At 55.5% G+C, this 23,199-nt stretch overlaps 1 protein-coding gene across 1 annotated transcript in view; it reads left to right on the forward strand.

Moving 5' to 3' along the window:
• The first annotated feature begins 312 nt into the window (after nt 1–312).
• Sympk (symplekin) overlaps nt 313–23,199 on the forward strand; it is a 24,253-nt gene continuing 1,366 nt past the window's right edge. The window contains exons 1-23 of the mRNA XM_013032585.1: nt 313–417; nt 2,023–2,146; nt 2,300–2,365; nt 4,051–4,104; nt 4,184–4,257; nt 4,899–5,025; nt 5,530–5,779; nt 6,296–6,466; nt 7,567–7,806; nt 10,799–10,953; nt 11,345–11,495; nt 12,460–12,664; nt 12,900–13,050; nt 15,231–15,466; nt 16,027–16,108; nt 16,206–16,319; nt 16,967–17,114; nt 17,478–17,638; nt 18,671–18,779; nt 18,947–19,047; nt 19,463–19,553; nt 19,879–19,980; nt 22,720–22,907. Of these exons, the coding sequence (XP_012888039.1) occupies nt 2,042–2,146; nt 2,300–2,365; nt 4,051–4,104; nt 4,184–4,257; nt 4,899–5,025; nt 5,530–5,779; nt 6,296–6,466; nt 7,567–7,806; nt 10,799–10,953; nt 11,345–11,495; nt 12,460–12,664; nt 12,900–13,050; nt 15,231–15,466; nt 16,027–16,108; nt 16,206–16,319; nt 16,967–17,114; nt 17,478–17,638; nt 18,671–18,779; nt 18,947–19,047; nt 19,463–19,553; nt 19,879–19,980; nt 22,720–22,907 (3,081 nt within the window). The 5' untranslated portion in view covers nt 313–417; nt 2,023–2,041. The remainder of the gene's footprint in view (nt 418–2,022; nt 2,147–2,299; nt 2,366–4,050; nt 4,105–4,183; nt 4,258–4,898; nt 5,026–5,529; nt 5,780–6,295; nt 6,467–7,566; nt 7,807–10,798; nt 10,954–11,344; nt 11,496–12,459; nt 12,665–12,899; nt 13,051–15,230; nt 15,467–16,026; nt 16,109–16,205; nt 16,320–16,966; nt 17,115–17,477; nt 17,639–18,670; nt 18,780–18,946; nt 19,048–19,462; nt 19,554–19,878; nt 19,981–22,719; nt 22,908–23,199) is intronic.

Genomic DNA, 23,199 nt, shown 5'->3' on the forward strand with positions numbered 1-23,199 from the left:
TAGGGCAACAAATCACCATCACGACTCGGGAGCTACGTGCCATGCACTCTCCACTCAAATAAAGCCAGCTAGCCGTCTAGGGACTCCAGAAGGCTGCCCTCCCCGCCGCTCGGCCGGGGAACTACATTTCCCAGAAGGCTCTGCTCTCACTTCCGCTCGGCGCCTCCGCCCGGAGACCACATTTCCCAGAAGGCACAGCGCGCAAGGTCCGGAAATGGAGGCCCCTTCAGCCGAGGCCTCCCCCTCCACACGCAGTAGGGGCGGGCCGCCGTCGGGACTCCATTTCCCGACGGTCCTGAGACTGTGGCGCGTGCGCAGCGTCACGGCGGCAGGCGGAAGATGGCGGCGGCGGCGGCGGCGGCGCCTGCGAAGCGGCGCTGCTGAGGGGGCGCGAGGGGGACGGAGGCCGGAGCCGCGGTGAGCGTGAGGCGGCGTGGAGACGCGGGGCGCGGGCCCCGGGGGAGGCCTGCTGCGGGGAGTGAGGGCGGGGGGCGGGTTTGGGGGGACCTCCCCCCCACCCCGTTGGTTCCCCTGTTGGGACCCATCCTTGGGCTCCCCAGTGCCCTGGCGCAAAGTTCCATCGCGGCCTCGCTGCTGCGTCCGCGCCGCAGGCCTCGCCTGCCCCCCGTTCTGCGTCTTTGCTCTGCTTACATTGAACGCAGCAGAACCAGCCTCGCGGCCCCCACCCCCACCCCCCAAACTCGCCACGCGCCTTCTCGCCCCCGGGTATTTGCATTGGCTGGCATCTCAGCCCGCCACGTCCTGGTTACCCCCCATTCTGCCCTGTTAGCTCCCTATTTAGGGCTCAGCACCAACGTCACTTCCTCTGCTCAGCCCTCCTTTCCCGCCCTCCGTCGCCAGACCCCCCCCCCCCCCCCGGCTCCGCGTTCTCATAGGTCCCTGCGCCTTTCCTTCTTAGCACACGTGGTCTTAATTTGTTATGAGACCTTTATTTTGGGTGCTGTGAGGCTTGTGTCCGTTTTCAGGAACTCAAGGCGGGCAGGGACCGGGTGTGTCAGTGGGTGTTGTGTCCCTAGCTCACCACCCCAGTGCACACACACTGGACAACCTCCCTTCTCCCCCAGTCGTTACCAGTTGAATGAATGAAAAATCCTCCTAGAGCCATTCTTTGGGAGACTGACAGTGAGCGTTTGTCCCTGACGTCCTTCCTAATACCGATTTCACATATTCCAAGTGTTCTTCATTAGGAGGAATAGCTGAAAAAAATTACAATATATGCAGGGAATCAAATGCTTTGCACCTTTTTTTTAATGGAAGAAGAGATCATGAGGAAAGTATCTATTGGTATGTTGAACTTCAATGTACTGTAAATGACAAGTGTGAACGAGTGTTGATTGTATAGGAGGCAGTTGACCCTCTGTTCCTTTGTCGGTTTAACCAATCTCAGATTGAAAATTTTCAGGAAAAGCTGCATGTGGAAGTGCAACTCAAATGGTAGAGGAAAACACCAAAGGATAGCACAAATCTGAGTTCAAGCCCCAGCTGGGGACACACACTTCAAGCTCCAGGCTCCTGCCTCTAACCCTAGCTACTCAGGAGGCTGGGATCTGAGGATCTGGGTTTAAAGCCAGATCTGGCAGGAAACTACTTATGACTCTTTATCTCTAATTAGCCACCAGGAAAACCAGAAGTGGAGCTGTACCTCAAAGTGATAGAGTACTAGCCTTAAGTTTAAAAAAAGAAAGCACACACAGGCTTAGAGTTCAATCCCTAGGACACACACACACACACACACACACGTTTGCTGTGTGTTCTTCCTCATCTAGAGAGACAGGAGGCATGGAGCCTGCTAGGTTTGGTCATTGCTCAGTGGTGTTAGTGGTCAGCCTCCTATGTTTAAAGTACTAGTGATAAGGTAGAGTTCTGTCTCTGACCTGGGACTTCACTGTCACCACCACATACCCTGGGTACCCAAACCTAAGCCAGACATGGGTACATGGCATTGTCAAAAGGACAGGAAGGAAAGTCCACAAGTGAAGATTGACTTGGCTTCTTTTCCAGGGAGTGTCTGACAGCAGCCATGGCGAGCACCAGTGGGGACAGTGTCACTCGCCGGAGTGTGGCATCCCAGTTTTTCACCCAGGAGGAAGGGCCAGGCATTGATGGCATGACCACCTCAGAGAGGGTAAGTGTGGTAGATAGCTGGAATTCAAGAGGTGCAGCTCCTGCCTGCCTGTGGACGACACCCCAAGCTGTCAGTGATCTAGAATAACTTTAGGCGTCCACTGGGGCTGCTGAGGCTGGCTCCATCACCTGGCCCTCCCTCCCATCCTTCCAGGTGGTGGATCTCCTGAACCAAGCAGCGCTGATCACCAATGACTCAAAGATCACAGTGCTCAAACAGGTGAGGGCAAGGACACCCAGCTAGGCAGAAAAGGGAGGGATGGGGAATGCTGCTAGCAACACTGTTGCCGATACTTGGCATCTGTGCCTGAGGCAGAATTCAGTGCCTTGTGGGCATACTCATATAGTCCTTCGCTCCTTCCAAGAGGGCTATGGGGAAACTGTCTAGGGAAATCTTTTTTGTTTTTCTTTCTTTGATTTTTCTTTTTCTTTTTTTTGTTGCTTGTGGGGCTTGAACTCTGGGCTTAGGTGCTGTGCTTGTGCTCTTCAGCTCAAGGCAAGCACTCTACCGCTTGAGCCACAGCGCCACTTTGGGTTTTCTAGTGGTTTTTATTGGAAGTAAGTGTCTCACAGACTTTCCTGCCCTGGCTGGCTTTGAACCGCCATCCTCAGATCTCAGCCTCCTGAGTAGCTAGGATTACAGGCGTGAGCCATCGGTGCCCAGCTTCTTTTGATGTTTTTAATTGTGAAAATACTGTACAGAGGGGCTACAATCACATGAACAAGGTAATGAGAGCATTTCTTATCAAGGATTGTTGCCTCCTCCTTTGTTTTTCTCCTACCATCCCTTCCCCCTCCACCCCAGTCTAGAGAAATCACAGATCCTGACAGGTCTTGGGGTATGGTATTTTTTTTGGGGGGGGGGTTCGGTCATGGGCCTGAACTCTGGGCCTGGGCGCTGTCCCTCAGCTCAAGGCTAGTACTCTACCACTTGAGCCACAGTGCCACTTCCGGCTTTTTTCTTTCTGCTTATGTGGTGCTGAGGAATCAAACCCAGGGCCTCATGCATGCAAGGCAAGCGCTCTACCACTGAGCCACCTTCCCAGCCCCAGTACCTTTTTTTTTGTTGATTGTGGGGCTTGAACTCTGGGCCTGGGTGCTGTCCCTCAGCTCTTCACCTCAAGGCGCTCTACCATTTGAGCCACAGCTCCACTTCTGGTTTGTTTGGTGGTTAATTGGAACTAAGAGTCTCACAGAGTTTCCTGCTGGGGTTGGCTTTGAACCCCGATCCTTAGATCTCAGCCTCCTAAGTAGCTAGGATTACAGGCGTGAACCACCAGTGCCTGCCTAGGTACTTTCTTTTGGGGGACATGAACTGGGCCTAGGCACTCTCTCTGAGCTTTTTTGCTCAAGGCTAGCGCTCTACCACTTGAGCTACAGCTTCACTTCCAGACTTTTTGTTAGCTGATTGTAGATAAGTGTCTCATGAACTTTCCTGCCTGGGCTTGATTTGAACCTCCATCTTCATATCTCAGCCTCCTGAGCAGCTGGGATTCCAGGTGGGAGCCACCAGTGCCCTTCTGTAAGCTGTCTTGTGAAAGATGCAGTGTGAAGTGGGGAGATCTGATGGGCAGGGCTGCCACACCCAAGAAGTAGCTCTGAGGCTACCCCTCCTCAGCCTGTGTCCCACCAGGACTTTCACGTTGGTGGTTCCCTCTGTAGCCTCTTCCGCCATCCCTCCCCCCCCCCCCCCCCAGGCCTTTGGCTTGATGTTTAAGGTTAGAGTAGCCAGCTGAACCTCAGGGAGGGCAAGTCAGTTGCTCAGAAAAAGCTGTAGTCCTGGGTAGAGTGAAGTAGTGTCTAGAGATTCTGTGGAGCCCCAAGCTATTTCCCCTGCTTGTCCTCTGCTTTGATCAGGTCCTGATTTTGTGCATGTCCTCCTCTTCCCATCCCCACTCCTTCCAGGTCCAGGAGCTGATCATTAACAAAGACCCCACGCTGCTGGACAACTTCCTGGATGTGAGTGATGGCGGGGTGAGAGAGGGGTGTTGGGTAAAGGTAGGTCCTGGTGTGTAACCCCTCTCGAACCCCTCTGCAGGAGATCATCGCATTCCAAGCAGACAAGTCGATCGAAGTGCGAAAATTTGTCATTGGCTTCATCGAGGAGGCATGGTAAGGGGCAGTGCCAGGAGCACTGGCACCCCCGACATAGTATCCTCTGAGACTCTCCCATGTACCCTGACTCCCCAGTGAGAACCTAACATGATGGAGACCCTGGACAGCTGAGGTTTCCTCAGGTCCCCTATACTTCCAATGTGCTCCTCAGTAGGCACGGCCCACCCTACTTCTAGAATGCATACGGAAGGGGCTGTTTTCAGTCACTTCCTCTGCCACTGTGCTGGTGTAGGCACCCTTCTGTCCTGCTGTCAGGGCTGTATTGGCCTTATCTACCTCTTGTTGTCTGGATCAGCTCTTTTTTTTTTTTTTGGTCGGTTGTGGGGCTTGAACTCTGGGTCTGGGCGCTGTCCCTCAGCTCAAGGTGAGCGCTCTACCACTTGAGCCATAGAACCATTTCCAGATTTCTGGTAGTTTATTGGAGATAAGAGCCAGCCTGGGCTGGCTTTGAACCTTGATCCTCAGATCTCAGCCTCCTGAGTAGCTAGGATTATAGGCATGAGCCACTGGCATCGGCATTTTTTTTTTAGCTCCTCTGGGTCATGGGCCCTGATTGCTCTACCCCTTTCTGCCTGGACCCCAGCGTCCCAGCAGTGACCTTTCCACACCACCTTGCCTTTGCCCTTTCCCCACTCCAGCAAGCGAGACATCGAGTTGCTGCTAAAACTGATCGCCAACCTCAACATGCTCCTGCGAGATGAGAACGTGAACGTGGTGAAGAAGGCCATCCTCACCATGACGCAGCTCTACAAGGTGGCCCTGAAGGTGAGGGCCTCCCGGCTGCCCATCCTCCCTGTAGACACACCTGGCATCTAAGCCAGGGTCACAGCCTGTTCTTGTGGGCAGGATGGGCACAGACAAGGCATAAAGTGTTGCCTGCTGTTTAGCACATTCAGCGAACGTCTCTCCCCCCCCCCCCCAGTGCCTTTTCTGTGCCCAGCTGTGGCAGGTAGTGCTAGGTCATGAGTCAGGTGAGTGTGGGCCATGGCCTGAGATGTGAGGAGCCCTCGCTCTCTTGGGGTGCTGGTCAGTGTTGGGGAAATAAGGAAGCCATATCACCACCTGAGTGATTGGTTTCGTGCCTTTGCCCTGAGATCTGACATTTGGGTGCTGTGTTGTCACGGTCTGGAGCCCATTGTCCACCACCCAGCACTGAGCTGGGGGCAGTTGGAACTCAGCATCTGTTAACCACATAGCTGTCCTCGGGTCTCCAGATGGCAGTAAAGGCCCCGTCAGTGATGCATTGTCTTCCTCCCACCCCTCTGGCAGTGGATGGTGAAGTCCCGGGTGATCAACGATCTCCAGGAGGCCTGCTGGGACATGGTGTCGGCCATGGCTGGGGACATCATTCTGCTCTTAGACTCTGACAACGATGGCATCCGCACCCATGCCATCAAGTTTGTGGAGGGCCTTATCGTCACCCTGTCGCCGCGCGTGGCCGACTCAGAGGTACCCCGACGCCAGGAGCAAGACATCAGCCTGGAACGCATCCCTCGAGACCACCCCTACATCCAGTACAGTGAGTGCCGGCCATGGTCCTGTGATAAGGGCCCTGCACCTCTCCCTTCCTCCTCTCCCCACCCTGCCCCCTACCATCCCTGGTTAGTAAGTTTTAATGACGGTTGCTAAGATCTGATGTTAGGGGCCAAGTCCCAGCTTCACTACTTTATGACCTTCACAGTTTCCTCTGAACTTGGCTTTCCTTTGGTACAAAGGTTGACAAGAGCAGTCTCCTTGGCCTGGGCTGGCAGAAGGGCCCGGTGGAGGGCTTTTTTCATTGCAAATTGTCAAATTATTATGTACATATTTTGTGTTGAGAAGTCTAGAGTGGCACAAGAAATCGAACTCCTCTGTCCCCCGGTCTTTTCCCAGAGGGAAAACAGTGCTTCTAGACTGTCAGCAAATGTTCTCTGGGTTTTTCCAGCCAGTCTGATTACTAGGACCTCACCTTTTTTCAGTCCCTAAGGTTGTTTCGCCAAAGGTCTGAGGGAAAGGGCCCCTGAGGGCTCAAGATTCTCTTTCCCACCTGCATTAGATGTGCTATGGGAAGAGGGCAAAGCAGCCCTGGAGCAGCTCCTCAAGTTCATGGTGCACCCAGCCATCTCCTCCATCAACCTGACTACGGCTCTGGGCTCCCTCGCCAATATCGCCCGCCAGAGACCCATGTTCATGTCTGAAGTGATCCAGGCCTATGAGACTCTGCACGGTGGGTTGACCCTTTGCCACTTTGCCCCTGTCATGAGGAAGTGTGTGCCCGGTGGTGCGCCCTGGGTGCTGACCAGTCAGTTGAGCTGCCACGGCACAGGAAAGGGTTCTCTATCACATGGGAGGATTTGGTGTGGCCCAAACCTGCTTGGAAGCTGGCTTGACTGTTGAATCATATGTAGTTCCTGTGAAACCCTTTCACATGTTCTAGCCTCTTCCCTGCCTTCATTCCAGAGCAGGCTGCTAATAATACTTTGTCCTCTTTTGCATATGATGTCCGCTAGGAAGTATGTCTGGGATCAGGTGCTCTCCAACTCTTGACTTAACGTCCACCATGCTGGATTCACTCTCTGGCTCTTTCCTTGGGGCATCAAAGATGGCTCCCACAAAGCTGCAACCCTCTATTCCATCGACTTAGCAACCCTAGGAGAAAGAGTGTCCCTTTCCCTATGATTCCAGCCAAAGTCTGAGAGCTGATGCTCATTGTCTCTGATTGGCCGAGCAGTGAGCATGAGCCTGGCTCTGAGCCAATCAACAGTGACCAGTGGAACGCCGTGTTCTCACTGGCCCCTGGTCTCACGCATCCTTGGACAGAGGATGGGGACAGGGTGGTTTCCTCAAAGGGGAATGGGAGTGGTGTTGACCCAGGAACAGGCAGTGAACCCTGGGCAGGCAAAATTACAGGGATCCTCTTTGGCTCTGGAGCAAGGGCGACTGGTTCACCAAGGTGACTGCCAGGCCCAGGGAAATCTTTGGGGTAACAGACCAGCATGAGTTGTGGCGGTGACCGAGTGGGAAGTTGGTGGAGAAGGTGGTGGGTATAGGCTGCTCTCTCCAGGGGAAACATTTGGAATTCAGACTGGAGATGGGAGGGGCCTGTAAATTTGCATTTAGTAAAATGGGGGTTGAGTTTATCTCCATTTCAGGGACTAATGCTATGGAGGCCTCTCGAGTTTGAAACCTTAGCCTTAGAAAAGTCCCACTCTCCTGAGGGCCCAGCAGCTTCCCTAGGATAGAGCTGCAAGATTACTGCCCAAGTTGGGCACAAGGGACCCTCAGAGATCTGTCCACAACACAGAGCTCCTGCCTCTTTCCTCACAGCCAACCTGCCCCCAACGCTGGCCAAATCTCAGGTGAGCAGCGTGCGCAAGAACCTGAAGCTGCACTTACTGAGTGTGCTCAAGCACCCGGCCTCCTTGGAATTCCAGGCCCAGATCACCACTCTGCTGGTAGACCTGGGCACACCCCAGGCGGAGATCGCCCGCAACATGCCGAGTGGCAAGGACGCCCGCAAGCGGCCCCGGGATGATGCTGATTCCACACTCAAGAAGATGAAGCTGGGTGAGCTGAGGCTGGTGTGTTTACTTAAGAGTACACTGTGGAGCTGGGTGCTGTTGGCTCACCCCTCTACTCCTAGCTACTCAGGAGGCTGAGATCTTAAGGTCATAGTTCAAAGCCAGCCTGAGCAGGAAAGTCCATGAGACTATTTATCTCCAATTAATCACCAGAAAACCGGCGCTGTGGGTCAAAGTGGTAGAGCGCTCACCTTGAGCTGAAGAGCTCAGAGACAGCGCCCGGGCCCAGCGTTGAAGCCCCACAACTGACAACAAGGAAAAAAGTACACTGGGGCTGGGAAGGTGGCTCAGTGGTAGAGCGCTTGCCTTGCATGCTTAAGGCCCTGGGTTGATTCCTCAGCATCACATAAGCAAAAAGAAAAAAGCCGGAAGTGGTGCTGTAGCTCAAGTGGTAGAGCGCTAGCCTGGAGCTCTTCAGAGCTGAGGGACAGCGCCCAGGCCCAGAGTTCAGGCCCCACAACCGACCCCAAAACTGGACCCCCCCCCAAAAAAAATAAAAGTACACTTCAGGACTAGATAGTTACATAGATAATTGCCTGATTCTATTGTAACTATATTGGATACAAAAAGGTTTTCCTTTTTTTGTATTTATTATTTGTCATTTTGCCTTCTTTTATCACTAAGGAACCCTGGGTTCTTATTTTCAATATACTAATCTGTTACCATTGCTATTATGTTGTTCACATTGCTCAATATTTAGCCAGTTGGCTTCTATCTCCTTGTAATATGTCTGATGTCTGTTTTTTTGTTTTTTTGTTTTTTACTAGTTCTGGGGCTTGAACTCAGAGCCTGGGCACTGTCGCTTAGCTTCTTTTGCTTAAGGCTAGTTCTCTACCATATGAGCCCCATTGCCACTTCTGGCATTTTCTGCTTATGTGGTAATGAGGAATCAAACCCAGGATTTCATGCATGCAAGACAAGCACTGTACCTCTAAGTCACATTCCCAGTCCTCCCTGTGGACCCTCCCACCCCCCGCTTTTTTGGGGGGGGGGTCCGGTCGTGGGGGCTGAACTATGGGCCTAGGTGCTGTCCCTCAGCTCTTCAGCTCAAGGCTAGCACTCTACCACTTGAGCCACAGCGCCACTTCTGGCTTTTTTTTTCTGCTTATGTGGTGCTGAGGAATCAAACCCAGGGTCTCATGTGTGCAAGGCAAGCGCACTACCACTGAGCCACCTTCCCAGCCCCCCCCCTTTTTTTTTGAGACAGATGGCTTAGAACTCAATTGTAGGGCTAGGAATATGACTTAGTGGTACTGAGTTCAAATCCCCAGTACAGGACAGGAAAAAATAAAACAACTCATTGTATAGTGCAAACTGTTTTCAAACTTGAGATCCTCTTGCCTCTGTCGTCATCCCCCCCCCCCCCCCCCCCCCCCCCCCCCCCCCCGTCGGTTGTAGCGCTGTTCCTGAGCTCTTCAGCTCAAGGCGAGCACTCTACCACTTGAGCCACAGTGCTACTTCTGGCTTTTTCTGTTTATGTGGTGCTAAGAAATCAAACCCAGGGCCTCATGCATGCGAGGCAGGCATTCTGCCACTGAGCCACCTTCCCAGGCTCTGCCTCTGTTTCTTTTTCTTTTTTTTGGGGGGGGGGTCTGGTCATGGGGTCTGAACTCTGGGCCTGGGCGCTGTCCCTCAGCTCTTCAACTCAAGGCTAGCGCTCTACCACTTGAGCCACAGCACCACTTCGGGCTTTTTTCTTTTTTCTTATGTGGTGCTGAGGAATCGAACCCAGGGCCTCATGCATGCAAAGCAAGTGCTCTACCACTGAGCCACCTTCCCAGCCCCTGCCTCTGTTTCTTAAATGCTGGAATTACAGAGGTGCACCACGAGGAGTGGCTGATGGCTGGCTTAGCCACACTTCCTGAAGGGGAGGATAGGAAGTGGAGATGTGGCTCAAGTGGTAGAGTGTCAGCCATGAGAGTACTAGCTGAGTGAGAGCTGGAGGCCCTGAGTTCAAGCCCCACTACCAGCACAAGAAAAAGGTGGGAGTAGAATAGTAAGAAATAAAAATCCCAGTACAAGGTGGGGAAGGTGGCTTAGTGGTAGAGTGCTTGCCTAGCATGTGTGAAGCCCTGGGTTGGATTCCTTAGTACCACATACACAGAAAACGCTTGAAGTGGCACTGTGGCTCAAGTGGTAGAATGCTAGTCTTGAGCCAAAGAATCTCAGGGACAGTGCCCAAGCCACAAGTTCAAGCCCCAGGACTGGAGAAAAAAATAAATAAAATCCCAGTACAGGAATAGCCTTAAGAATGATACTGTTGCTAGGAACTAGTGGCTCATGCCTTCAATCCTAGCTACTCAGGAGGCTGAGCTCTGAGGATTACAGTTCAAAGCCATTCTGGGTAGGAAAGTCTGTGAGACTCTTTTTTATTTTTATTTTTTTGTTGGTCGTGGGGCTTGAACTCTGGGCCTGGGCACTGTCCCTCAGCTCTTCAGCTCCAGGCGAGCGCTCTACCACTTAAGCTACAGCGCCACTTCTGGTTTTCTGGTGGTTTATTGGAGATAGGAGTCTCACAGTCTCTCCTGCCTGGGCTGGCTTTGAACCGCGATCCTCAAATCTCAGCCTCCTGAGTAGCTAGGATTACAGGCGTGAGCCACCAGTGCCTGGCAGTCTGTGAGACTCTTTATCTCCAACAAACCACTAGAAAACCAGAAGTGGTGCTGTGGCTCAAGCGGTAGAGCGCTTGCCTTGAGCTGAAGAGTGCAGGGACAGTGGTCAGGCCCAGGGTTCAAACTCCATGACCAACCAGAAAAAGAATTATAGTATTAGCAATTCCTTCTGGGGCTTCATGGGATCAGCTCATGAGGTGTGGCCTCTCTGCCCCCAGAGCCAGGAGAAGGCTGTAGCCAAAATCTGGAACCATTGGCAAGTCCCTGTTGGCTAAGACAGCTGAAAGCAGGGACTGCCTAACCAATCCTGCCTGGGAATGGGGCCTTTTGCCCTCTCTAACTACCATCTTCTTCACCCCAACCCAGAGCCCAACCTAGGGGAAGATGATGAGGACAAGGACTTGGAGCCTGGCCCGTCAGGGACCTCAAAGGCCTCAGCCCAGATCTCAGGCCAATCAGACACAGACATTACAGCAGAATTTCTGCAGCCCCTGCTGACGCCCGATAATGTGGCTAATCTGGTGAGGATGGTGGGCTGTCCCTCCTGGGAGGAGGAAGGGTCTCATCCTTTGCCCTCTCTCCACCTTATCCTGGCTCCCTCCAACCGATGACCTCATTCTGGGGTACTCTCCTCTCCATTGCTGGACCTCTTCTTATTCTTAAGTCCTGGAGGTCACTTGTCAGCACCAGCCAATGGGTTCTTTGTGTGGTCCAGTCCCCATCTGAACCCACATTCACGCCCTCTCTTTGCCTTAAATGGGACTCTGCAGACAGGTTTGGAATTGGGGCTCTGATTCCCAGGAGGCTGAGTACCACAAAAACCCCAGTCACTATCACTCCCGAGCTGGCCTGGGCCTGGACCAGTGCCTGGAGAGCTACGGTGAAGGTGCTGCTCTCCTCCATGCCTGTCAGGTCCTCATCAGCATGGTGTACCTGCCCGAGACCATGCCTGCCTCCTTCCAAGCCATCTACACCCCTGTGGAGTCCGCCGGCACCGAGGCCCAGATCAAGCACTTGGCTCGCCTCATGGCCACACAGATGACAGCTGCAGGGCTGGGTCCAGGTGGGTGTCACGCGGGGCTCCTTACTGGAAGAGAGTGCCTGCACAAGTTCGTGGACGTGAAGTCACATGCTTTCTGGACCTGTCAGTCAACACAGGTCCTGCAGAGTGCTCAATGTTTTTAGGCCCCAGGCTTCCCCACTGACCTGGTCCAAGCTGAACCAGAAATGTCACCCACCTAAGTAACTGTTCCTCTCAGGTCACTTAACCTTCCAGCCCTCACCATTCTCCCTGCTCTCAGCAGTGTTTTTGATGGGTATGAGCAGCAAAGTGCACGGCTCTAATGCATATTTTAGTGAGCACATACAAAGTGAACACGGGGTGGAACTGCCACCCAGAGCAACACAGAAGCTGTTCCCACCACTCTGGAAAGTTCCCTCGATTCGTTCCTGTGACCACTCAGGGAACCTCATATCCAGACACAACTCCCATACAGATTTCTGCCAACATAAATTAGTGTAGCTTCTTTTGTTCATGTAAGATCTCACCACAGAGCTCAGATTGGTCCTGAGCTCTCAATCCTGCCTTGGCCTTCTGAGTGCAGGTGTGGCCGCCCCTGCAGCCAGCATGCCTCTCCTCGAACTTGCTGTGCACGGATCTGTGTCAGGCTGCTTTTACACACCATGTTTTTGTGTGTGATATCCACTAGCAGCTTTTCATTGTCACCAGTGTCCCAGTGTCCCCTTCCACCAGTACACCACTCTCTGCCATCATGAGCAGAGCCGCTGTGAACAGAGGCGTTCATGTCCTTGTTAGGGCCAGGTGAAGGCTCGGGCCTTGTCATGTGTCTGTCCTGGCTGCCAGGACATGCAAGTGGCATAAGGTGCCTAGTTTAACCCTTCTGGCTAGGTGGGGGCAGGGTTGGGCTCATTCTGCACATCTGAGGTCCAGCACGAAGCTGGCCTGCACCAGGGCCAGGAGTGGGGGGTGAGGGCTGACTCCCTGGGTGCCCACGGCTGCCTCTCAGGTGTGGAGCAGACGAAGCAATGCAAGGAGGAGCCCAAGGAGGAGAAGGTGGTGAAGCCAGAGAGTGTCCTGATCAAGAGGCGCCTGTCGGCTCAGGGCCAGGCCATCTCGGTGGTGGGCTCTCTGAGCTCCATGTCCACACTGGAGGAGGAGGCACCCCAGGCCAAGAGGCGGCCGGAGCCCATCATCCCTGTCACACAGCCCCGGTGAGTCTCCCTCTAGGTGTGCCTCATCCTGCAATTCAGGCTCTCTAACGTCAGTGCCCCAGCCACTGTCTTAGTGACAGAAACACAATGGCCTCTTCATTGTCGTCCATCCCCTGACTGCGCTGGGTTGAGGCATGGAATTTGGAGGCCGTGGAAGGGACACAGTATCTCCGTGGCCCGCCCCCAGGCTGGGCTGCGGAAGGGACACAAAGTCACCGCCCCATCTCCCACACAGGCTGGCAGGTGCTGGTGGGCGCAAGAAGATATTTCGTCTGAGCGATGTGCTGAAGCCCCTGACAGATGCCCAGGTGGAGGCCATGAAGCTGGGTGCTGTGAAGCGGATTCTGCGGGCCGAGAAGGCAGTGGCCTGTAGTGGAGCGGCCCAGGTGCTCTTGCCCAGCCTGTCCCCACAGCCCCTCTCACAGGGGCCAAGAACCCCCAAGTCACCTCCCTGACTGCAGCCCCAGCCTGCCACTCACCACTACCCCTCCAGTGGAGGCAGAGGTAGCAGCTATGTCTGAGGGCAAGTTGGAAAGGCCCAGCCACACACATGGTCATCACCCCAGGCCTGGGCCTGGAAGCTTTGAGCTGGGGGCAGGGGGGTCTCCATCCTAGATTTTTGATTCTTTTTTGTTGTGGAGGTAAGTTGTGGGGCTTGACCACTGGGTTTGACTGCTGTCCCTGTGTTCTTTAGCTCAAGGTGAGCACTCTACCATTTGAACCACAGTGCCACTTCTGGTTTTCTAGTGGATAATTGGAATAAGAGTCCCACAGACTTTGCTACCTGGGCTGGCTTTGAACTGTGGTCCTCAGATCTCACCCTCCGGAGTAGCTAGGAATACAGATGTGAGCCACTGGCACCTGGCCTTTTTTGCTTTTTTTGTATTTGTGCCAGTCACGGGACTTGAACTTAGGGCCTGGGTACTGTCTGAGCTTTTTTTTTTTTTGCTCAAGGCTAGTGCTGTACCACTTGAGCCACAGCACCACTTGCAGCTTTTTTGGGGGTGTGGTACTTAATTGCAGATAAGAATCTCAAAGACTGTTGGGCGCCTGTGGTTCATTCCTGTAATCCTAGCTACTCAGGAGGCTGAGATCTGAGGATCCAGTTCCAACAGTCCGGCAGGAAAGTCTGTGAGACTTTTTTTTTTTTTTTTTGGGTCCAGTCGTGGGGCTTGAACTCTGGGCCTGGACGCTGTCCCTTAGCTCTTCAGCTCAAGGCTAGCGCTCTACCACTTGAGCCACAGCACCACTTCCGGCTTTGTTCTTTTTGCTTATGTGGTGCTTAAGAATTGAACCCAGGGCCTCATGCATGCAAGGCAAGCGCTCTACCACTGAGCCACCTTCCCAGCTCCCCTCTGTGAGACTCTTATCTCTAATATACCACTAGATTACTGGAAGTGGTGCTGTGGCCCAAGTGGTAGAGCGCTCGCCTTGAGCTGAAGAGCACAGGGACAGTGCCCAGACCCAAAGTTCAAGACAAGACCCACGACTGACCAAAAAAAAAAGGATCTCAATGACTTTCCCGCCCTGGCTGGCTTCCAACTGCGATCCTCAGATCTCAGTCTCCTGAAGAGCTAGGATTACAGGCGTGTGCCACTGACATATGATATCTTCATGGTTCTTAACTTTTTCGTGCTGAACTTGACACAAATCAGATTGTTTTTTACATTCTGGCCATACTGGGGTTTTGAACTCAGAGCTTTGTGCTCGTTAAACTGGAGCTCTACCAGTTGAGCCATGATCCCAGCCCACAAAGCTGCTTTTCAGTCCTGATTGTGCCACTTGTTGCTGTCACCTCAGTCAGGCAACATTCCCTCCATTCATTGAGATTAGTTTCTAATTAGTGGTAAGTAAGTTAGCTGTTAAAAAGTACCTCCAGGGCTGGGAAGGTAGCTTAGTGGTAGAGTGCTTGTCTTGCATGCCTGAGGCTCTGGGTTTAATTCCTCAGCACCACATAAGCAGAAAAGGCCAGAAGTGGCACTATGGCTCAAGTGGTAGAGCGCTAGCCTTGAGCTGAAGAGCTGAGGGACAGCGCCCAGACCCAAAGAAGTACCTCCAGTCCAGGCCCTGGCAGCTCCTATCTGTCATCCTACCTCTTCAGGAATCTGTGATCTAAGGATAGAGGTTCCCAGCCTGGGCCAATAAATGCAAGAGACTTTTTAGTTAGCCAGCAAAAAGGCAGAAATGGATGTGTGGCTCAGTAGAGCACTAGCCTTTGAACAAAGAAACTAAGCAGGAATTCAAAGCCCTGAGTTCAAGCCCCAGTTATCAGCACCAAAAACAATAAAAAAGAAATCTTACCAGCCCTCTAGTCAGCAGTGTCCCCCCCTGAGAGGTGTCTGCGATGAGGGGTACAGCCAGGCCCTTCCCGGAAATACTGTTGTTCCCTGGTGACTGTTGGCTTTGTTTCTTACCGTTATCATCCACCACACCAGCTTCTGGACAGGGGGCGCTTAGCTGTCTTTCTCACTCTACCATGTCCATGCTGGGGTTTCCTGATGATTGCAGGGTACCCTGACTGCATCCTTCCTCCACCCTGCTGATTGACCCACCTGTTCTCTGTCAGGTACGTGTCAAGATCCTGGCCAGCCTGGTGACGCAGTTTGACTCAGGCCTCAAGGCTGAGGTCCTGTCCTTCATCCTTGAGGATGTGCGGGCCCGCCTGGACCTGGCCTTTGCCTGGCTCTACCAGGAGTACAATGCCTACTTAGCCGCTGGTGCCTCGGGCACACTGGACAAATACGAGGCCTGCCTACTGCGCCTGCTCTCTGGCCTGCAGGAGAGACCAGACCAGAAGGACGGGTGAGGGGCAGCCTGGGCCCACCGGGTCCATGGGTCCCACTTCCCGTGCCCGCTTCCCTATTCCCTGGTTACCAGTCCCTGCCCCATTCTTGGCTGTTGTAGATCCTCTGCTCCCACTCTGTAGGCCAGCCCTTGACACTTGATCGTGTAAATCTTGCACACTCTCCCCACCAGGAATTTTCCATGCTTCTCCACTGCCCTTGGGGTGAGCCCTCTAGTGACCCAGCCTCTGCGTTCCTCCAAAACCTTAGCCACATAGGTCTTGTAACTGTCCCCTGAGCATGCCAAGCCCTAGGCCTTGCCGTCTGTTGCTGGTCTACCTGCGCTTTACATGGCTGCCACCTCTCTACCGGTGCTCTTTCGTGGCTCCTTATCTGACATCCTGCCTCTTCCCTCCGCCTGTCTCCCCCATGCACTGCTGTAGCTAACGGGAGAGGTGAGAACCTCCCCTAGGAGACAAGTGTCAAGAGAGGAAGTGCCTGGGTCAGCCATGGCCCCGCCCTGGGGGTGGGGGGTCCGCGTGGCCTCCCCTGCAGCCGTACCCTGTGCTCCTCTCCTAGGATCTTCACCAAGGTGGTGCTGGAGGCCCCGCTCATCACCGAGAGCGCCCTGGAGGTCATTCGCAAGTACTGTGAGGATGAGGTGAGGCTCTCCCAGGCCTGGTGGTCGAGGTGGCACATGGGTTCCAACGTTTTAGACTGGGTCTGCAGTGCACTGGTCTGGCTCCTTCCTCCTCCAGAGCCGCACCTACCTGGGCATGTCCACGCTGCGGGACCTGATCTGCAAGCGCCCGTCCCGCCAGTTCCAGTACCTGCATGTCCTCCTGGACCTCAGCTCCCATGAGAAGGACAAGGTGAGCCGCGTCACGCCCCCGCCCACCAAGCATTTCCAATGGCACAAAGCTCCCCAGACACCAGGGCACCTGGCAAGCTTGGCGCTTGCCACCCTGTGCACATGCGCGGAAGCGTGCACATGCGCAAAGGCCCTTTTCACTCTTACGCCACATTGGTGCACTTTAGCTCCATTCAAGGTCGAAAGGCCTGAGCAGGGCAGGAACAGCTGTAGAAAGCCCTGGGTGAAGCCGGACCTTCAAGTCAGGGTTAGGATGTGGGTGTGTCCAGTAGGAGGGAACATGTGAGCCGAGCCCTCATGTTGTGTGATGTGGTTGATGGGCTGTTGACCCACTGTGCCCTCTCCAGACTCAGCACACACCTTTCCCATGAGCCTGTGGTTCTGGTTGGCTCCTGGCAGCTGGAGTCTGACTGACACTGGTGTAGCTAGTGACAGGCAGTCTAGGCAGTGCCAATGTCCAAAGCCAGGGCGGCCTGGTAGGAGCCTCCCTGGAGGAGTGAGTTAGCCTCCATGGGTGGGAGCTGCAGGTCCCGAGTGGGTCCCGGTCCCCGCAGGCAGGCGAGTGCTGTGGTGTAGAGCCCACCCCAGCCCCGCCTCTCCCTCTCCCTCTCCCTCTCCCTCTCCCTGCATCTTGCTGCTCTCCTCCAGGTGCGCTCCCAGGCCCTGCTGTTCATCAAGCGCATGTACGAGAAGGAGCAGCTGCGCGAGTACGTGGAGAAATTCGCCCTCAACTACCTGCAGCTTTTGGTTCATCCCAACCCCCCATCCGTGCTGTTTGGAGCTGACAAGGACACAGGTCGGTGCCTGCTAGGAAGGCACTAGACCTTAGAACATGGGCAGGGCGGGGGGGGGGGAGACAGAGGACAAGGATGGCAGTGGGGTGGGTCCAGGTCCCACAGGATTACACAGGGGTGACCCTGTGTAATGGGACCCTTAAATGGAAGGGGACTCAGCCAGGGCTTGGGCCGGAAGGTGGGGTGGTGATCCCTTAAGGGATAGACATGGAGCGGGGCAGCCCCCTGGCCGCTGTGGGGCTCAGTGGACTGAGGAGGCTGGAAGTGCTCCTGACTACTCTGGTCACTCCCTGAGTGGGGACAGGCCTGCAGATGGGGCGTGGGGGGCAAGGGGATCAGTCTGAATGGCAGCCCTGTCCTGTCAGAGGTGGCTGCGCCCTGGACGGAGGAAACAGTGAAGCAGTGTCTGTACCTCTACCTGGCCCTCCTACCTCAGAACCACAAGCTGATCCACGAGCTGGCGGCCGTGTACACAGAGGCCATCGCTGACATCAAGCGCACGGTGCTGAGGGTCATCGAGCAGCCGGTGAGGGCCCAGGCCCACTACACAGCCCGCCCCGTCCAGGCTGCCTGGCCCGCTGGGTACAGGGCGGGCACTGTAGTCTTTGCCCAAACCTGTGGTGGCTCAGCAGCTAAGAGCTGGAGTTGGGCAGGCCTGGGTTCATGTTCGGTCTCTTCCATGCCCACAGTGATCCTGCCCCATAGGTAAAAGTCGGGGTGGGGTGATCGAGTTCACGCCAAACACTAGTCAGAAGTCGGAACCCAGGACATCGCCATTTGGGCTACCATCACTGATGAGCTGGTTCCCACGTGGCTAATGCAGTCTGGCTGTTGAGGCAGAAAGCAAGACCCTCCTGTCCCCCCTCCCCCATCCGGTCGCACACACAGATGCAGTCCAGGACCCCACCGTCCCCTGCCGTTTAGAATGGCTGGCCGTTCGCAGCTTGACTTGAAACAGTTGAAGTAGTCCCATCTCTGCCCCCGCTAGTTATTATTGATATTATAGAGATTTCCTAATAGAAACAGGTAGGTGTGAGAGTGTGGCTCCATGGTAGACCAATTACCTATAAGTTGGAACCTCAGCACTACAAAAAAGTCTTTGCTGGGCGTAGTGGTACATACCTGTAATCCCAGCACTCCAGGGAGAATCAGGACTTCCTGCGCTATATGTACTAAAACCCTGTCTCTAAAGAATGAAAAGAGCAAGTGGAGAAGAGTGGCCTGTGGACACTCTCCAGCTCTTCCAGCCTCCACACCCAAAAGGGGCCAGTGGGCCCGCCCTGTGCTAGCACAGTCCTCTGGACGAGGGATGCCTGGGTTTGTTGCACATTGTGGGTGAGCAGTCCAAGGGGTGCTGGGCCTCTGCTCCCTGCATTCTGCTCCTAAAGCTTTGGCTTGGCTGGGCCAGGTGAGTGTGAGCAGTCAGTCAGATTGGAGGCGCAGACGGTGGGGTACGGGAGCAGGGCTGGCTGGGGAAGACAGGAAGAGGTCCACAGCCAGGAGGCCACCATGTCCCCTCCCCCAGCTCACCCTGGCCTGCTCCTCCCCGTGTGTCTAGATCCGAGGGATGGGCATGAATTCGCCGGAGCTGCTGCTGCTGGTGGAGAACTGCCCCAAGGGAGCAGAGACGCTGGTCACACGCTGCCTGCACAGCCTCACTGATAAAGGTGCCCGGTGCCCTCCTCCCCAGCCCGCCCTCCCCCCGCGGCTGCCATGGCCCAATTTTGGGCTTCAGTCTTTCTGTCTAAAGGGAGATGGTGCCTCCCCCGACCCAGGTACATCCCTTCAGTGATGCCTGCACCCCAACCCTGCCCTCTCGCTTGTCCCCCCACAGTGCCACCCTCCCCAGAGCTGGTGAAGCGGGTTCGAGACCTCTACCACAAGCGGCTGCCTGATGTCCGCTTCCTCATCCCTGTGCTCAATGGACTGGAGAAGGTGGGGAGCTGGCTGCCCAGCTGTGCCTCTCTGGGGTACAGGGCTCCGGAGGGGGTGGGGAGGGCCAGGGAGAGGGACGGGGGGGCGGGGGGGGAACATGGGGCCTTACCTTGTCTGCATGAGGAAGCTCAGAAGTAGAGAGGCCTCAAGTGGCAGCGCCTTCCTGACTAACCCCACTACTGCCTCCTCGCCCCCACCCCCCGACAAAACCCCTCAAGCCACAATACAGTGGCACATAGTACACTCTAGTACTAAACTTGGGGACCTAACTTACCCTGCTCCCACTTCAGGCCACCCAGCTTTGCTCCCTGACGTACGAGCACCCCGTCCCCCACCCCATGCTCCCCCTCCGGCTGTCAGCAGGACATAGCTCAGGGGTGCATTTAACCTGTCCCCTCTCCCCTTTTTCCTGTAGAAAGAGGTGATCCAGGCCCTGCCCAAGCTCATCAAGCTCAACCCCATCGTGGTGAAGGAGGTCTTCAACCGCCTGCTGGGCACCCAGCACGGTAGGTGGTCGTCCCGTCCCATCCTGTCCCGCGAGCCAGGCCCTCAGTTGGCTGCATGGGAGGGTGGGAGCTGAGGACATGTGTCCACCACCTGCTGGCCCTGGTCTCCCCCCTCCCTGCCCCTTCTCGCACCTTGTGCGCAGTCCATCAGCTGCCCTCTCTTTAATCCTGTTCTGCAGAGGTGCTAGGGGCAGAGCTAACCAGCTCTAACCAGATAGGAATGGGGTGTTTTCCCTGCCCTGTCCCGAGACACTGGGAGGCTCAGAGCCATGTCTTCACTTCGACCTCTGTACTGTCACCGCCCCCCCCCACATCCCTACTTCAGGCGAAGGAAACTCGGCCTTGTCCCCGCTGAACCCCGGAGAGCTCCTGATTGCGCTGCACAACATTGACTCTGTGAAGTGTGACATGAAATCCATCATCAAAGGTGAGCCCCCCCCATACCCACACCCAGCAGCCCCTCTGGCAGGGAGGGGGGGCAGCACCTTGGTCACCTGCATGGTCCCCCACATGGCCCCGCTGCATTCTGCACCCCAAGCTTGCTCCTTCCCTCGAGGCTCACAGCCCTGCCCTTGTCCGCCCCCAGGTAAGGCCTGATGCACCTCTTCTTAGCCTGGCACGGGGTGGTCCTGGGGTATGAGGGTGCCCTCTTGCCTTCGCCCCATGGAACACAGGGAGCAGGTGAGACACGCAGGGCCTCTGCTGGCATGAGGGGAGCTGTGAGTGGTGCCCAGAGGCACGGTGACCCTGCGTGGCACCTGGTGAGTATGTGGTAGACAGGAAATAGTCCAGAGGGGCTGAATGAGTCACTCAGGGCCACACAGCAGCGTGAAGTAGGGTGCGCCTGAGCAAGGTGCCCTCTGTCCAGATGCTGCCCCACGTCCCCTGTCCCGGCCTTGCCCCCCCCCCCCCACGCTCCCACTTGGAGAGGACTAGAGAAGGTATATGGGATCCCAAGACCTCTAGGGGAAGAACAGGGCAGGGAAGGGTTTTGAAGGTCATGGTTCAGAAGCATGATCTTAGATTCCACACCCCCACACCCCCCCACACTTTTTTGGTAGTAATATGGAGTTTGAACCCCAAACTTCCCACCTGCTAGTCAGGCACACTACTGCATGTGCCACACCACCCCTTTTGTTTGTATTTTCTCTTTGAAGGAGAGTGCTTGGGCCTTTTTTTTTTTTTTCTTTTTTAATTGTCAACAATTTGAGGGGAATTTGTACACTATGATCCCCCAAGGGAATTCCTGGACCTAAACTAGAATCCTAGCTGGCCTGGCCCAGTCTTCTAGCATAATGTAGAAAAGGCAAATGGGTGGGGAGTGTTGAGCAAACCTGACCCCTGCTTCCCTTGTGCAAGGCCTGCACACAGCTGGGCTCCTACACCTGCAGCTAGCAGTCTCCGGCTGCACCCTCCAACCCGGCCCCCCCCCCATCCCTCTGCTTGGTTCCAAGTGCTCTGGCCCACTCATAACTTTGTACCAGATGACAAGTCCTAGCCTGCCCTGGGCACCCTGCACACGGTCCTCTCCCCTCCAATGCCCTGCACCCTTCCATCCCCCCAGCTATCTTCCAGCAGTTAAGAAAGCTCGAAGCTGGGTGTGGTAGTATACACCTGTAATCCCAGACCAACCTGGGCTCCTTAAAAAATAAATAAAAACCAGGCACTGGTGGCTCACGCCTGTAATCCTAACTACTCAGGAGGCTGAGATTTGAGGATTATGGTTCAAAGCTAGCCCAGGCAGCAAAGTCCGCGTGACTCTTATTTCCTATTAACCACCAGAAAACCGGAAGTGGTGCTATGTCTCAAGTGGCAGAGCACTTGCCTAGAGCTGAGTAACTGAGGGACAGTGCCCAGGCCCAGAATTCAAACCTCACAAACAACAGCAAAAACAAACAAAAAACCTAAACTAAAGTGCGGCTGGGAATGTGGCTCAGTGGTAGAGTGCTTGCTTACCATGCATGATACCTTGGGTTCAATATCTCAGTACCACATACACAGAAAAAGCTAGGAGTGGCACTGTGGCTCAAGTGGTAGAGCACCAGCCTTGAGCAAAAGAGACTCAGGGACAGCACCCAAGCCCTGAGTTCAAGCCCCACAGCTGGCACCAAAAAAAAAAAAAAAAGTTACTGAACATCTCCAGTCAGCCCTGTCCTGTCCTGGGTAGAGCTGGGATTCAGTGGGGACAGGGACAGCCCTTGTCCCCTGGGCAGTTAGGATGGCAGGGCAGGGCTGTGAGGACCAAGACCGCCTGGCCCAGCCTGGCTGCAGGATCCAAGATGGACACTGTGCCAAGAGTAGGGTTTATGAGGGAGATGGCCCATTCTGCTCCAGCCACCCCAGTGCGGAAGGAAGGGGCCCTTGAGCTTTTTGAAACACCTTTGGGTGCCGCATGAAGAGAAAATGAGGCTGCCGGTGGAGGCGCTGGAAGGGGAAGGGATGGGGGAGCATGTAGGATCTGCAGTGCTAGGCAGCTAGGTCTCGGGGCTCTGGGTGCTGCTTTGGGTCCTGGCGAGTCCTTACTCCCCCTTCAACAGCCTTCCCATCTGCCTCCTTGCGGCGCCTCCCCTTGTGGTCCCCTTTGTCCTTTCTAGGACCACCTTGTCCTCCCCTAGCTTCTTGTGGATTGGGGAGGGGTCTCTCCTGGCTCAATAAAGACTTCCTGGTTGATGGACTCACATGGCCAGTGGTATTTGGGGGTGACGGGCTTCAGGGGGCAGCCCCTGTGGTCTCCCTGTTAGCACAGTAGTTGGGGATGTTGCCCCCAGCTCCTGGGAGCACAGAGCCCAGGACCTGCCTTCATGGGTGCTTGTGGAGCCACCAGCTCTTTGCTTGGTCCGGGGCCTGTCTCCACTGTCCCCTTCATCCCTGTTACCATTGTGTCCCCTAAATCTGGCCCCTGGGCCTGCTGCCCGCCATCGTGCACACCCCCAGAAGCCCTCCTCTGGAGGCCTCCACTTTCCCTTCTTGGCACACTGTAGTGCCCTGCTTCTCCCCAAGCTAAGATGGTGGCACCCTGGCACGAGGCACCCAGGAACTGGCCGTGGTGCCTCCACCAGGGCCGGGGCAGTGCCCACCCAAGGGCCTTCTGCTAGAGTGGGGGCGAGGCTCCCACATCCCGGGGGTCCATGGGCGGAAAGGACAGCCCCCCCTCTCCGCCTCGCAGCCACCAACCTGTGCTTTGCGGAGCGGAACGTGTACACGTCGGAGGTGCTGGCTGTGGTAATGCAGCAGCTGATGGAGCAGAGCCCGCTGCCCATGCTGCTCATGAGGACCGTCATCCAGTCCCTCACCATGTACCCCCGCCTGGGGGGCTTCGTCATGAACATCCTGTCCCGCCTCATCATGAAGCAGGTAACCCGGCCTGGCCGCCCTGGTCTCCACCGGGGGCTGCTCTGGCCGACCTGCAGCCCGCGGGGCTGGGGGGAGGGCAGGACGGGGCGGAGGCTGCCCGGGTGCAGTCCCCGCACTGCGGGACGCCGCCCACCGCGGGAAGACCAGGCCGTGGTCCAGGAGCCTAGAAGCGGGGGGCTTTGGAAGTAGGGGCCCCCGCGCCTGAGGCCCCTGGGCTGGGTTCGCATGCCCTCCAGAGGTCCCCCCCTCCCGCTGCGGCCTGATGGAGACTGCCAGGGCCGGCGTCGCCCTC

This window comes from Dipodomys ordii, unplaced genomic scaffold (genome assembly GCF_000151885.1).
Source record: "Dipodomys ordii isolate 6190 unplaced genomic scaffold, Dord_2.0 Scaffold156, whole genome shotgun sequence".
In the NCBI taxonomy this organism is placed as follows: domain Eukaryota; kingdom Metazoa; phylum Chordata; class Mammalia; order Rodentia; family Heteromyidae; genus Dipodomys; species Dipodomys ordii.